At 27.5% G+C, this 17,002-nt stretch overlaps 1 protein-coding gene across 3 annotated transcripts in view; it reads right to left on the bottom strand.

The window, feature by feature from the left end:
• Window positions 1-563: 563 nt before the first annotated feature.
• Window positions 564-17,002, bottom strand: part of LOC118070516 (neurotrimin-like) — a 118,338-nt gene continuing 101,899 nt past the window's right edge. For 2 of the 3 annotated variants that reach the window (XM_035089150.1, XM_035089149.1), the window contains exons 6-11: window positions 10,898-11,026; window positions 6,834-6,971; window positions 5,200-5,370; window positions 4,390-4,458; window positions 4,197-4,265; window positions 564-1,922 (exon numbers count right to left, since the gene is read on the bottom strand). In XM_035089150.1, coding sequence (XP_034945041.1) covers window positions 1,792-1,922; window positions 4,197-4,265; window positions 4,390-4,458; window positions 5,200-5,370; window positions 6,834-6,971; window positions 10,898-11,026 — 707 coding nt within the window. In that variant the 3' untranslated portion in view covers window positions 564-1,791. The remainder of the gene's footprint in view (window positions 1,923-4,196; window positions 4,266-4,389; window positions 4,459-5,199; window positions 5,371-6,833; window positions 6,972-10,897; window positions 11,027-17,002) is intronic. The other variant, XM_035089151.1, reaches the window with a different exon arrangement.

The raw sequence follows: 17,002 nt of genomic DNA, 5'->3' as shown, positions 1-17,002 counted from the left end.
CCAATCGCACTTTTCGCTCTTTACATAGTTTTTTTTTTTGCAACATTTTTATCATTCTTCGATACATTGACATTTAAAACTATAATGGAGATTTGATTAGATAAAAAATGATCTTACAAAAGTAATAATAGTCACTGAAATAAATGATTAATGGCATAAAGGTTTTAAAAAGTATTGAGCTTCTAGGAATATAAAAATGATCAAACGATAAATGGATAATCAATACAAACGATCACATTAATTACATTTAGTCAATTCACATAATACAATTTCGTGCTGTATAAACAGATGTAGTTTTGTAATTATTTTTTATCACTTGATTAATGAAAATTTTATATTCTAATATTCATTAATTAATAATAAATACATATTACTGCAAAGCGTTTTGAAAATCCCACGTATTTTATAATAATTAATCACCGATACAGTTTGCAACGATAGATATATACAATACAATATATATTTTTATTGTTTCACAAAATTTCTTACTTTTTTTTTATTAAAATGTGTTTTTCTACAATAAATAAATTAATTAATAAACACAATAATACTGAACAGCTTGTTTGACTTATTACTAGCTTTGTTTTAAAAACAAAAATCAATGACAAATACTCCAATGATTGTCAACTTAAATTGTTTGTTATAGATATATAAGTTCGTACAATTTTATTTACGAAATAATTTTCGTCTGCAACTTTATAGTGTTGAAAATAAGTCCTATCATTCACATAACTACTTACGATTTGATGCCTCATTACAGTTGTTAATAAATATTAGTTTTATTTTGATTTTAAAAATTTGGGTGTATAAAATTTTCTGATGGAAAATTTTTTGAATTATTTATTTATTTAAATTGTTTATTTAATATTATTCTCTTTGGAATAATTTTTGGTTTTGTCAAATGACAATAGTATTTAGATAAATGCGCTTTTGGCAATAGTGTCTATAATCTAAATCCATTCTACTTTCTTTCTTTTAAATGTATTCACATTTCTTTAACGATTATTAACAACTACAAACAAAAATAAATATTACTACAATTTCTTTCAACATATTTTACAATAGCAACTGCAGAGCAACATGAAATTCTTAACATAAATATTAGAATAATAGAAAAGAAATTTACGATAAGAATAAATTATAGAAAAAATTAATTCAATGACTTTATTTTTAAATAATAAAAAAGAGGCTTCACTTTCATCAATATTTTTTCAAAGTTGTCCGATCTACGTGATGAAGTTCTTGACACGTTTATTTCCAATATAGACGGTCCGTTCTCAATTCCAGCCTCAATTCAATTCCAAATATTAAATAAACATTTTATCTAATAAAAAACTTACTAAAATTTTACGAAAGTATTTATTACGACTGATAAATTCTCATGTCGAAGCACTTGAAGCCTATGCAAAATATTTATTTAATATCAATCATATAGCATTCATATTTTATTAATGATTTTTATACTGATTTATATGTGTATTTATATATTAATATATATATATATATTAAACTTTTATCACTCTTGTCTCACTCTCATTACTCATAACACTAGACAATCAATCATCCAACAAACAAATGAATTCACATTATCTATTCATCATTAATGAATAACCGTTCATCTATTCACACTTTTATGAAGTTGTTTCGAGTATGAAAATAATTTTAGCACGCAAACCTCGCCACGGGCGGGTTATTCATTGGGCTAGATCACTAGATCTCTGGCCACGTTTCACATCCTTCATGATCATGGCCGTTAAACACTAACTGGAAGCCCCAACCGGAACTCAAGAATCACCTCCCTGCAGTGAACAGTACTAGTGGTGTAAGAAACCATGCGAGTAATGCTTCAGAATACCGACTTGCTCCTTCATTGCCCGCATCCATCATCGGCCTCTTTGTCGAGTCGTAATCTCGATCATAATCTGAAAATATGGCCGACAACTATATTTTCATTGCACAAGCTTCTTAGTTATTTTTATAATATTTCAGACAGTTTTTATTAAAGTGATGTATATAACATCATTTTACTCTGCTCTGCTTATTTGCATGAACCTCTTATGCTAAGGTGCGACAAAGTAGTTGCATATGGTAACCGATAGTATCAAATCTATTTACATATTGATATAATCGGAATGAAGTGAATTATTAGACTTTATGGTAAAATTATGAATTGTTTTTATACTCTTTACATTAATTAAAATTGGTTTCACTAAATTTCGTTTCATTTTTATTTATAACTAAGATAAAATAGATTTTTTTAAGATTTTTATTTTTATTTGAAATGGATAACTGATTACATACAAAATGTTTGAAATCAAAATAAAGATGAATTGTTTAAATAGTTCAAAAATTTGAAGATTAACTTAATCGACTGAAAATTTCATGTATAATAGCACCAAACTTAGAATGAAGACTTTGTTATTAACTTCAACTTTGGTAATTAAAATATGCTTGAAAAAATTTAACTCCATTAGAGATTTTTTTCTTTATTAGTTTCATAAAATTATTACTGAAAAATTTTGTAAAAATTTCTGCTCTAAAAATTTAACAAGACCGTACGTAGAAACTTTAAATATCTAACATAGTTATCTTTTTGTAATGTTATAAACACAATTAAATAATTCAACTATTTTAAACGAAAAAAAAAAAAAAATAAACTAAATATTATAATTGTATTTTAAGAAGATAAATAGTATTGACATTTTACATGAGTTTTACATTTGTTTGGAAAAATTTATTTATTGCTACACGCAGAGAAATGTATAGTAAAAATTACCCTGAATTTTATAGTAATTTGGTGACACTGCAGGGTGAAGGTAAAAATTACTATACATATTAAAAAAATTATTGTGCACATTGTAAAAATTACTAAACTGCATAGTAATTTTTAAGATAAAATTAGAGTAAAAATTACTATGCAGTTTAGTAATTTTTACAATGTGCACAATAATTTTTTTAATATGTATAGTAATTTTTACCTTCACCCTGCAGTGTCACCAAATTACTATAAAATTCAGGGTAATTTTTACTATACATTTCTCTGCGTGTAGAAAACCTTAATCAATCATCATCAATATATTTTATTTTCACTGAACGTATCCAAGATATTCATGGATATCTTGTATGTTAGTAACGTATTAGACTAAAAGAGTCTGCGTACAAGAGAAATTTGCTATCATTATCTTTTGAAATATCCAGAGTAGTTGAGAAGAAATTCTAAAGTAAAGTAACAAAAAGAAAATTTGGTGGATTTTTATGCGACTTTTGGGTGTATTATCGATTCAAACTGCGGCTATCTATCAAGAAAAAAAAACTACAATCAGAATGTAGTTTTCCGTAGTAATGACTAAGAAACAGTATTCGATCGGTCAGATATAATTTAAAACTAACATTTGCTATAGACGAGTCTAAGTTGCCTTGAAAATATAAATTTCGAATGTTAGTGACACCGGAGAATATCTCAGATAGTTTCAGAAATATCCGATTCAAGATAAATCTACTACAACAAATATTTTGGTTTAAAAAAAAATACGTATTTTAATGTTTTTCGTTGATTAAATAAGTTTCAGAAATTTAGATCATGACTGTTCTATTCGCAAATGTTGTTTACATTCTAAATATTGATCCGTCATGGTAAGATAATCAACATAGCCTTTTGCAGTATGAAGGAAAGAAGAAATATTACCTCAAATATGTAAGTGAACTTTTATTCCAGCGTGTTTTCGACTTGACTCTTAAATCATAGCTTTTTTACTATCATCACGATGAATATTTCAAATAGTCAAATTATTCTTCTTTGTGTAACTTATTTTGAATATTTACATTTATGTGTAATGTTTTCCAGTTTATGTTTATTATTTATTATTCTGTTTTTCTTGAATAAATATATAAATAATTGAAAAGTTTTGTGATTAAACATAAAATCAGTTTGTACAAATCGAAAAAAATTATACTTTATAAACTTGACGTAACTCTGTCAAATAGATAAAACTTATAATAAATTTCTGAACAACATATATTGAAGTTAAAAAAACTTTAAATCCTATGGCATATTAAAACAAAATTAATTGTTAAAATTGTCAATCGTGTACTAAATATCTTTCATGTGACGAAGTAAAATCAATAGCACAAGAAAAATATTTCTTAAATTTCTCTACATTTATGAATAAGACTGAGCTGATCAATTATTTACTTACCCGCGTCTCTCCACTCCTCGACTTCGTAGTCATTAGGACGCTGTCGATATTTTTTATTCCCGTTTCGTCCTAAAAAAAATCAAAGTAATATGATATGCATTTTTTATAATAATCAAAGATCGGGTAGTTCTAAATACATAACAGTTGATTAATTCATAATTAAATTGATTTTTCAATAGAATCAAGTTATTACCATGTTTTTTCATTAACGAAGTAACGTAATAGGTAGCTTGTGTTGTAGTTGTCGATGGCGCTGGAATTTCTGTAACAATTAATTTGCTGATTACTTGAGAGAAAACATCATGAAATATAGCATTACAGAATGATAATGAAACTTTAAAAAAAATGATTACTGTAGATTAAAATGTAACAATAAAATAATGAATTTTATTTTGAATAAAATAATCGAAATGGAATCGAACAAATTTTCGCGCATGCGTATCTCTGAGCTTGTCAATAGAATTATTAAAGTGAGATCGTGAATAAATGCATTATCATTCCCACGTGATTCTAAATCACCGGAGTAGCACGAATCTCACGATAGGCATCAGCCTCCTCTTGCACTTCATCCACATTCACCCCTCAAAACCGATAACACAATCAACGAGGAAAATTGCTCGTCAGACTTTTAATTCCGTTCAATTTATACTCGTCATTCTGCTGCCGTCAGAATGGAGTAAAAATGAGTAGAATGAAAAAACAAATAGCGTTAACTTAACCATAAAATAAATGATCCCATTAGATTATCATCTTTAATTAATTATTGAAAATGCAACTCTAGTAGAAGCAGTATATGTATGTCAATAGTATAACCTATTTAGAACTCAAAGCTCAGAATGGTTTAACAAAGACTCAATAATTGTATCTCATGAGACGCCATCTTTAGCGTCAGTATTCGGGAGTATCCAATTGTCCTTTGAACAATGAAGTCTTTGCAGGGTCATCGATTTATTGAACATTAAATACCTACTCCTACTCCTTAATCTACTCTCAAGTTACTCACCATCTAATTTTATAACACCATCAGTTCCACCCAATGAATTTTGTGCCACGCATTTGTATGACCCAAAGTCTTTAGGTCCAACATTTCGTATTTTCAGCATCATATATTTGTTGTAGCCACTGTCAGTATATAAAGCCTCGTACTTTTCACCTGCAATCGAATGGTAATAACCTGGGAAAGTAAAACCATGTTCTTTGTCCATAGTATTCATACAAACTAACTTGGCGTTTAAATATTAAAATTACATCCTTGTGATAAGATTTATTCCGAATCGATACATCAAGAAAATTTTACTCCAAAACCTTTTTTGTTTTCTCATTTCCATATAAGTAGAGGAATTAAAATATATTTTAATTCCTCTACTCATTATAATGTAAATAGTTTTTAGAATAAATAAACAATCATAAAAAAAAGAACATAATTGTCTGAAAATAATTAATATAATATACATAAAAGAATAACAAAACAATCAATGATGAATTTTCTTTTATTAATATTGTAAATTAACATCCGTCTCTGAACCTGGAGTAAAATTTTTACTGATTTCATTATTTGATCAATAATTAAGTAAAAAGTAGTCAATATGAAAAAAACATGTTAATTATTGGATTATTTATGGCTACTGTACTTGAATCTTACTTGAGTTCCACAAACTTTCATAGAGTGTTCTTAGTTTCAACGGATTTGTGTGTGTGTGAGAAGCTCACCAAGCTGTACCCAGTAAGCCTCTCAGAGTTAATTACTTTATTTATTTAATTGTACAATTTATGTAAATTATTGATCTTATTAGGAAATCGTGAGTTACATTTTTATTATCAGACCTACCATTATACTTTATTATAATTTATCGAAATTTTTGAGTCAACTTATTCTAAATACATTTGCCGTAAAATCTAAAAAATAATCTTGATATAAAATAAAGCCCCTTGATGATAATAACTTTTTTATTTATTTATGTTAGATGAAAAATAACAATCTGAACTATGTACGCTCTGGAAATATCAAATAAAATATAATTAAATTGTCGACATAACTTTAGTCAAAATAAATTGTTATTCGACTTTCTCAATATGTTTTTTATTCATCATTTTATTTCGATAAAAAGCGCCATATCCAATAAACTTTTTTATGGTTATAATTTTTTTGAAACGTCCAAAGAAGATAGTAATCAACTTCATGAGATAGTTATTGACGGAAAAATTTCCTAAAATAATTAATAGCTAATTTTTTTATGACAGTCCATTTATATGAGTGCTTAATTAAATTTTATTCCAATATTTTCTCTTTGTAAAAAGCTTTTTTAAATCACATTCATTGAAATATATTACTTCATGAATATTATACTTTACATTAAACACATTCACTTATTATTTAGAGATCAACTTCCTATATTGATTAAACTAAATTTGAATAAAAATAAACAATAACTATGATTTTGATAGAATTTAATGTTTAAAATTTATTTATTATTAACTGCATTTAAAAGTTGAATTCTATTATAAATACATGTCATGTATTAATTAAGTTTTGTATCTACCGATAATTTTTTTGTCAATTTAATCAAATAAACTATGCTTCATTTTGATGAAACAAAAAAATGACTTTTTCAATTTTATCAGAAAATATAAAATTACCAGAGACAATCATTTCGCCTGATTCTGTAGTCCAGTAATTTATTGACGTCGGATAAGCTTCTGTGTGACATTCCAAAATGACATCTTGGCCGATGTAAGCTCCTTCCAATTGATTTGGAATTGACAGCATTGGAGGGACTGGAAAATAGAAGCTCTCTAATAAATCAAACTCAGTCGATAATGAATAGATTTAGAGCAAAGATAATCAAGAAAATGACTAAACCAAATTGAAACATGGCCAAAATGAAAGGTTTTTTTTATAAGTTTATTATTTTTATTATTAACAGGAACTTTATACTTTTTTGAAAATTGAATTATACAACTTCATGAAAGTATTTTGTAAAACTTTTAATAATGTGAAATTTTTTCTAAAGTATATATATATATATATGTATATATATATATTAGAAATCTTAAGAATTATGAAAAAGAATTACATTAGCAAGAAATCATGTGTAGAGTACAAATTGGAGAAAAACTATAACTTAACATTTAATGTAGAAAAGTCATTTAAAGTTTACGAGCTCAAGTAAATCACATTTTATTGCCTCTGGCCTCCATCCGATAATAGTCTACTTGCAATGTTTAAGGATATAGAAAAACTGTCTAAAGGATTTTTTATAGCACTCTAATAGGTAAAATTTATTTTGCAAAAGTATGTAGTGTACATTTCAAAACTTTGAAAGGATTTTTAAAGACACTGTAACAGTGTTATACTTAATTAAAATAATGCAGGTTGAAACTGAAATGTTGAGCTTGAAACAAATCTTGAATATAAAACAGTAAATTCGCTAAAAAAATTTTTAATTAAAATATTGTTTGATCAAAAACTATTATGATTACGGATAAACCCCTATTGATGGTGAAGCGTGTAATTACATCAGTTTATTTTTCAAAAGTATTCATTTCATTCCATCAGGTAGCGTTAATCATTATTACACGATGTTAAATGTAAGATAAAATTGTTCTCATTGAGTTTATGTAGTCCATTGAAAAGTAGTATTAAATTGATTATCAATTTTAAATTTATTTTTAGAATCGAAAATTGTTCATAATAAGATGAAACTTTAAGAGCTATTAGAACTCCATGTATAAAAAAATAATCCATAACGTAATAAGAAATGGTGGTAGCGTGTAAAATCGCTGTTATGTGAGAATAGAAATATGACTTTTTCTTATAAATTAAGAATTCCCCTATAGGAAAAACTTACAAAAGATGAAGATACTGTAGAGTTATTTCGTATTTATTACCCAGTATGGTAAGACAATATATTACTGTTACTACATACCATTTAGATATTGAGAAATTAACGGTCAGAAAACTCTAAAAACCACTTTTTTTGCTGAAAATATATCTGTTAAAGAGAATATTAATACACAGTTTGAATTATTTTAAAATTATAAGAGCAAGATGGGTGAAGTGGAACGCAGGGGCAAAGTGAAATGCTCGAGGAAATATACTAATTTATTAAAATAAGTTTAAAACGCTTAATGCATTTTTATTATTTATTAATGCATTAAAAATTTTCAATGTAATAGATAATTTGTTTATTTAAATTTTTTCGTCGTGTTCCACTTTACCCTCTCTTCCCCTACTTCATTTTACTAATAAAATTTATTAATCTATATGAATAAAATTAGAGTGTCTGTATGTAATTTTGCGAAAACTGCCTCAAACTAAGCTCAGAGGGTTATAACAATTGAATTTGTTACAAACAATTGAAAATGGAAGGTATGTAATAAATCATAGTTTTTTTAACGAGGAATTTTTTCTTTTACTGAAAAAAAGTTACGAACCATATAACATTAATGGAAATTGACTCTTTTTGTTTATAACATGTTTTGTCCTGTTTATTATTAATATACATGAATTTATGACCTTTTTTTTAATTCCATCACAAAGTATTACGTATCTAGAATTGGGCCACTCAAACCACGAAATTATGAATGAGAGATTTTTTCAATTAGCTGAAAAATAGTATGGTTTTGAATTTTTGTACATTAATTCTTTAAGTTTCAGAGATATATTTTCATCTTTATAATTGATAACCAATAGCTGACATATTTAAAGTAAGACCAAATGAATACTGTAAATCTGCATAAAGATTCGAATGAACATTCCGAGGTGGTTGATAAATGAAATGTTGACCGTTAATTAATAAATTTCTGAATAATATGTCTTCGAAAGATTTAATAGAATGTTTTGTTTGCTACGGAACTTAAAAATTATTTAATTCATTAGTGATGTCAGTGACTATATGAGATGAAAATTCATATAATTCTCAATGAGAAAAATTCGTATGTAGTCTTATAAACGGATGGCTCCGATGGTCGAAGTGGGAAATAATAGCAATTACAGAATGAAAAAATTTTTTTATACATTATAAGTCTGTCAATTAAACATCTTATGTCTACCTTAAATTATTTTCGATTTTTGTCAGAAATTTTCTTTGTTCAATGTCATTACTTTTTATATTCCAGTACTAAGCTTAGTGAATTTGCTAAGACTTTTTTCCCGTGTACTTTATTTCAATATACTCATGCAGAAAAAAACTTAATCAAGTTCTTATCAGAATTAAGTTGACTCAATTAGAGTCTAAGACTTTATTACAAAAAATCTTTGTTAAATCAATGCTACTATGCATTTTTTCTGGCTTTTTTCAACGAGAACGGAATATTTATGACAAATTAAAGAAATTACTTTTCTATAATTTTTATTTGTAATGCATTGTCAAAAACTGATAAAAACTTTCTTTGTAATTTTAAAATTAATTTAGCGAACTATTAATTTCAATTAACAATGTCATGTGCAATGGAAAACCTTATATGTGATAAATTCATTAATAGCTATAATTATGTTTATATGAAACATAATTATCACAATTTATACAATGCAATAAAAAATTTTAAATGCTTTTTTAAAATTTTCAGTACAATAATTAATGAATTAGGGTAATTTTAATTCGATTGCTCGTTAAACTATCAAGGAAGTGATATAGATCATCTTTACTTGCACGAGTTTGTAGATCAGCTTTCTCGATAGTATACAAATTTAAATAGAGTAAATAATTACTCTCTTATAAATATAAATTTATGCAACGAATTAAAATATTAAATAATAAACATTCTATAGCAGACACATTAACACGATAAAGTTTGAAGCAAAATTATAAAATTGTTAATCAATACAAAACATGCATTTTCACATAAAAAAAATCACTGTAATGAAGAGTAATAGGCAATATCGAAATTCAGGAAATCCATTTCATGAAGCATCATTTTTTGGGGGCTTGAGTGCAATATGGAGTGGCACAGATTTGATTGATTCTATCCGGTAGAGTAACAGTGATTCCATTGCATGGTATTCAATGGTTCAATGGTTCGAGAATGGGCGTCTACCCTCTCATGGATCGAGTTGTAGAGAACGGGTATCGCCTACGAAACGTGACTCGAAATCGTAGGAAACGCGTGCTGTGTCATGTCGTCGATACGAGACGATAAATCAAGCGATTGAGAGTTGGCAATTTTACTTCAGCTATTGAACAATAGTCCAATAAAACGTTTGAGTTCCAATAATTTCAATAGAACATTTATGACCTTCTTTCTTTATTTATTTACAGCCAATTTGGTCCTGAGTATCTATTTTATTCACTAACAAAGAATTTTTTTATTTTAAATAAAAAAAATCTTTTACATAATCGCGTAGAATAAATATTTTAAAATACAGCTTATTGAAATTTTGTGATTTACAAAATTTACCAGTTAAAATAATGAAATACTGTATTCACTTTCAAATAACATTGGTATTTATAAAATTTTCAGATTAAATATTTGCCTTATTATATATCAGAAAATAAATGAATAAAAAAATCAAAAACATGTAATTCAATCTATTGATGTATGTTAAAATAAAAAAGATCTGAATAAAATATTTCAGAAGTAATTTTTCAAAGTTGAAATGAAAATATACAATGTTTAATTATATGTAAATCACTATAGGAGATGTCGAATATTGCAGAGAAAATAATAATTTAATTAGAGAAGATAGAGTTAAAATGACTTACATTGTACTCGAACATCCACCCGAGCACTGACCGAAGGTGGTACTTCGTTGCTTGCTATGCATAGATAAGCACCCATATGTAGTCTACTGATTTTTACAATGTGAAGCACTTCTCCATTTACGACACTTACTGCAACCAGATAAAAATGACACTGAATAAAATTTTACTGCTTATTGACCTTACTTTTCTTCTTCATCTAAATATATAAATATAACTGTGTAATATTTATCCATAAATATTGTTAATAAGTTTTCAAGAACGAATATTCGACTTGCAGAACATTTATTTTTAAAAATTTTCATGATGAAACAATATTACTTTTAAAGAATAAAATAGTAAAAATCACTGCAGATTTGATAAAATGATCTTACAAAACTATAGCCTTCAATAATATTTTCAAAATAATTATGTGACTGTTAAAAAATAAATATTTGATAAAATTTATAATATTCATGAATGAGATAATCTATAGATGAGTTAATTTGACATAGATGTTGAAAATAACTCACAATTTTTCGGTTGGTCAGTTTTTTCCCACCGATAGAATTCCGATTATTTTATTTTATAGTTTACGTAAAAATCGAATTCAATTTTTATCAATTTAATATTAAAGCAAGTTTATTAAAGTATGTTTTAATTTTTGAAACTATCAAAGTTTTGTTCAAAATTTCATGAGTAATATTTAAAATTGTATAAAATATAAATATCTAAATACACAACTTTTGAGTTCATGCTTCATACAAGTGTCAATAAAATGTTCCTTGTCTGCAACACAAAATTAGGACGCTTGCTTATTGTGGAAAATATTATAGAATAGCTGTCATAAAATGCAGTAGTATCACCACTTGAAATATAAAGACTTATTTTGACGAAGCAAATTGAAGTATAGAAAACTTATTGATAGTAAAAAAATGATGTCCAATAGAAATAAATGGTTTTTTATTTAATTAAACAGATCTTCAAGGATTTACTTCGAGTAAATGTAATTATAGTATACCGTTAGCATGTCATATTTCGTTTAGTGACGATGCTCGAAGCGTCGTTGTTAAAAGCTCAAGACTTTGTGGTAGTATTAGCAGCTCTCTTGAAAATATCGGTAATTCAAGCAAAGACGACGAACATTCACAGAGCCACTTCAGTCTAGAGAAGCAAAACCTGCGTACATACTCACGACAACCATTTATTGGATACTATACGGCAAAGAGCACTTCGTACTTTTATAGTAGCTTTCGCGAAGAAAGTTAGTGGTATCCATTTGCATTGAAATACATTCGGTGTAAAGTAAAGATATTTTTTTGGAGTATACAATTTCTGAAAATGGATATAGACTTTTTGTATTATGCACAAGAATTGATTTTAATCGTCGATTGTTAGGAAAAGCTAAAAAACTTTATCTTTTTGTTCTTTTTTTTCGAAATTTTGAAAAAAAAAGTTTGAACACAGACATATTAAAAAGAAAAACATTTATGATGAATAAACATAGTAAAAAATTACTCAACTTAGATGATATTGAAAAATGATGAAGAATATAACTGTGGTTTGATTGTGGTGATTTTTATTTGTTTTGTTTGAAGAATGAAATTAATTGATATCCATTCTCAAAAACATTTCGTTTGAAATCTCTTGATGCATTATTGCTGTATCAATCCTCTTACTCAAGCAAAGCAAAGATGTTGATGACGGATTTTAAAAAAAATCACAAGAATATTTTTAAAAAATGATAAAATTAACATTTTCATGACAAACATGAGAGTTTTAATTTTTTTACTATTTCAAGTGCTAAAAACTTATTAAAATATTAATTTTTCGTACTTATCTCAATTTTTATCATAAATACGCCGTGAAAAAGCATTAAATGAAAAAAAAAATGTCAAAATGTCAATTTTTCGATTTTTTCTAGCCAAAAATAGGGTGGGCCCCACTTCCGAATAATTATCGAAAATTTTTTTAATCATCTTCATTTCACGTTTTTATATTAAAAACAAAGTCATCTTTTTGGAAGAATACAATAAACAAAAAACAATGCAAGGTTAGTGTCTCTTAAGATAGAGTCTGACAAGAGAACGCCATATTGCTGGAGTCTTGCCTAAAGTCCCATAAAGTCTTAAGAGACTTTATTCAAGACTATTGACCATGGAAAGTTTCACTGATTTTTTACTTAACTGCAGCAATCAGATAGAAAGAAACAAAATAAAGACAATAAAGTGCATAATGATGATCTAATATGCCATAATAAACGTAGGAATTAGTATTAAAGAGTATAAAATAATTCAATAGATGTGTACATAGCATAGTATACTTTTCAGCTACAGTTACATTGTGGTAGACTGAAAATAATAAAATAATCATTATAAAACTTAAAACGAGAAATATTTGCAAGATTTGCAATGGTTTCTGTATTTGGAATGGAGCTTTCATAATGATGCTTTTTTTTCATCTGCATATATAAAACGTTAGAGAGTAAAAATGAGTCAATTTTTATTCAACTTTACGTAAGGTGTGTGAGTGAAAAATGATTAACCTTACAAGAATTCTTTCAACCGTAAAATATTTTATAGGAAAATAGAAAAAAAAAACATCAAAGCGTATGCAGATGCAACTTCAGCTTTCTTCTACTAATTTTGTTTTCGCTTGACTTACCAATGTTTCTTGTTTTAATTGTATTGACTTTTTATTTAGAGGTTATTGCAATAAATTTGATTTTTCAAATTGAGAATTTTGACATGTCTCAACGTTTTGAGATTTTCAGAGTTAGAATTCATCCTTTTTAGAAAGATACCTATGTCTGTGTGCATGTATGTTTATGAATTTTTTTGTGACACGCATACGTTCTGTTAATTATGTAAAAGAAATGATCTTTGAACACCAATTTCTCATTGAAGATGTCTTTTATTTTTCTACATTATAACAAACCATATTATTGAGCATTTGAACAAAGGTTGAAGCAAAACCTAAACGCGCAATACTCTGTCCAACATCTCGGGCCCCTTGAAAAGACTCTTCAACTTGAACTGTATGTGATAATTAGCTGACAAGTAAATCATAATTGTATTTAAATTACTAAAACAATATTAGAAATATGAAAATTATCAAAGATGTATGTAAGATGATGTAGAGTAGAGTAAAAGAAACTTTGGTTCATTAATCATCTTGATCACTTAACAGTAGTGGATACACTTTACGTACTGCTCTTTTGTACAATCTGGTACGCGTTTTAACAGCCACCACTCATACTTGACCATGCATTTTTCCGAATACAATTCTATTATTTTACCAAGTAGCCAATATAGTGGTGGAATCTTATTTTCTATGAGTCATACAATAGTATTAATTTGACAGCCAAAAGTTAACTATTTTCCTCTTTGCTGGAGCTCTTGCAAATATTCTTTATGCCAATGTGGCTATAAGATCTGCAGTAACTGTTATAAATTATGTTAGCTTGACAGTTTGTTTTTCGAGATATGGGCACAACAGTATCTAATGGGTTGAACAAGAAAGTTGTCCACTAAAAAATACGCTAGTATAAGTGCTTGTCAATTATTTAAATCATTAAGAGGATGTAAATAACCGCAAATTCAAAATTGGCCCGCATTATAAAATACTTCTCAAAATCTAATTACCTTCCTTGAATTTTTATATAAAGATGCACTACTTAAATGAGGTAAACGTGGAAGTATATACTCTCTTAAACTAAATCAGTGAAAACTACTGCAATTCAGTGAATATTCACTGCAATTCACTGATTGCCAGTGTCAATCATATTACGGAAAGAATCAGTCATTGGATTGGCACTGGATATCAGTGAATATTCACTGATTCGCAGTAGTTTTCACTGATTCAGTTTAAGAGAGTATGAAACGCCAATCTATTTTTAGCTTCTCAGTGTTAAATTCCCAGTGGGAAGCTATAATAATGAGTCCGATTTTGCGAATCCCGAATTTTGACATAATTTTACGTTTCAAGGTCCCCAGTATTGAATACAACAGTTTTCCAGTGGACGTTTGTGTGTGTGTATGTATGTATGCATGTTCGTACGTGCGTTCGAATTATTTTTCGCTTCGACAATCCCGAGAACAAAAAATGATATCGATGTGGGACCAATTGCATTCAACACATAATGACGCAACTTAAAACTGATTAGATTTTCAAAAGAATCAGTTAGCCATTTTTTATGAAGAATCAAAAAACTGAAAAAAAGCTAAATTTTAATGAACTCAGGTGTATTATTTTCGGAAAACTGAAGATTTCTGTTAATTGATCTGAAGCTCCGACAAAGTTTGAGCCGTTATCCGAATACAGTATCTGATATAGACTCTGTCTTGCAGTGAATCGGTCTAAAGCCACTAAGAAAACTTCTGTTGTCAATTCACTGACTGATTCCAAATGTATAGTTTTTGTATTGAAGCAGGCGAATACAGTGATGTACCCCTTGAACAAGTGTCTAAGTTGGCTTTCATGATAAATCATTACTTTTTGGAGTCTGATCTTTTGAAGGTCAGAATAAATTTTTTATGTTTAACTCATACGCTAATGTGCCATCTTTGTGTATATGTTTTAGAATGTCGATCAAAATCACTTTTTATTCTATAGTTTTTTGAAATTAATAAAAACTATTTGCGTGTAATAACAAAATTTAATTTGATTTATATTCTCTGTGTATATGTCTTGATAATAGAAGAAAAAGTAAACATTACAAATTACTCTAGATTGTGGTCTATTAACACAACAAAAACTCATTGAAGTATTATGAAAACTCGAATGATTGGCAATATTTGTCGTAGGCAAAGTGTTTTTAGTATCTTCCATTAACTGTCTGTTATCTTGATGCAGAAGAGTATTGCGACGATCTCCATAATGTCAACATGATCAAGATTTACAATTTCGCCTTATATGACTTAAACCTATGCAATTGAGGCATAATTTTTTTTTGATAACCTCTCTCTTTCTATCCTCTGGTGAAAGTGCCATGAATGCTTTAAATTTGAATAACGAATGAGTACCATCACAGAGCTTTCAGTTCTTTGTTGCTTGAACTAGAGTTATTTTCTTGTTATTATTATTTTTTTCTCTACTTGAAACTATTTTTATTGCTAAATTCTATGATTTGTTTTATTAAAGTGATCTAAGACTGTGTTATTTTTTTGTCAAAAATTTGATAAAATGTTCTAATCTAGTCATGTTTTGTGGAGTATAGCCTTTGATTTTACTTTACGAATTCTTTTGTTCTGTATAGTTTACTTCTCTTTTGCCAAATGAATTATTTACATATCTCAATGTGATGCTGTTTGTTTTAAAGACTTCAATAATGTAATATGAGTCTGAATGTACCTAATTATTTTTCGAATGGACTCTGCCTTATTGTCTTTTATAATCTCAATTAACATTTTCTGATTGTCATATGTATCTTTGAGAATTTCCCATGCATTTCCATCATTCTCGTCGTTCAGTATTTCAAACTTTTCGATTGTTGATCGTCTTTCCCTGTTGAGCACACTGATGAGACAGTGATGCTTCTAAGAACCTTGTAAATCCTTATTATTATGGAATGTAGTTTCAGAATAATTCTTAAAAACCATCCATTTTTCAAAATCTCCATCAAATTCTGCTTGTTTAATTTCTAGTAGTTTTGTTATTCACGTGTAACCTACTTCTTCATTTCGTTGTTCGGGTAGATTCCGGTTGGTATTTTAACTACCATGTAAAATCTATCTTCGAAAAACTGTCTTTTACCGCTACATTATTGATTTAATTGTATTTTCTCATTTGTGCTTACTTGCGGAATATATTACACAGAGAAAACCATATAGTTGAATTTACTATTAATAGTTTGCAAAAGACTCAACTATTTTCAATCAAATGAGAAATCAACACAGGATTGTAAATCCAACTATGAGACTCAACTACTATCTTTTAGAGTGTATAGGTGACAATAATGATCTGAATTCTGTTTGAACATCTTCGAATGATCTATGATATTCCTTCAGTTTTTTAAATCTGATTTAAGCTTCACTGACATATATTTTGATTATTATCGAAGAATATTTCGATGCGAGTGAGTTGAGTTTTAAATTAAACTTTTCGTTTTTTGAGATTCTCCATTCATCC

This window comes from Chelonus insularis, unplaced genomic scaffold, assembly GCF_013357705.1.
Source record: "Chelonus insularis isolate UGA/USDA-ARS -01 unplaced genomic scaffold, ASM1335770v1 contig_63_pilon, whole genome shotgun sequence".
Taxonomy (NCBI): Eukaryota; Metazoa; Arthropoda; class Insecta; order Hymenoptera; family Braconidae; genus Chelonus; species Chelonus insularis.
The sequence above is the reverse complement of the archived record's forward strand: the minus strand, read 5'-3'. Positions and strand labels throughout refer to the sequence as shown.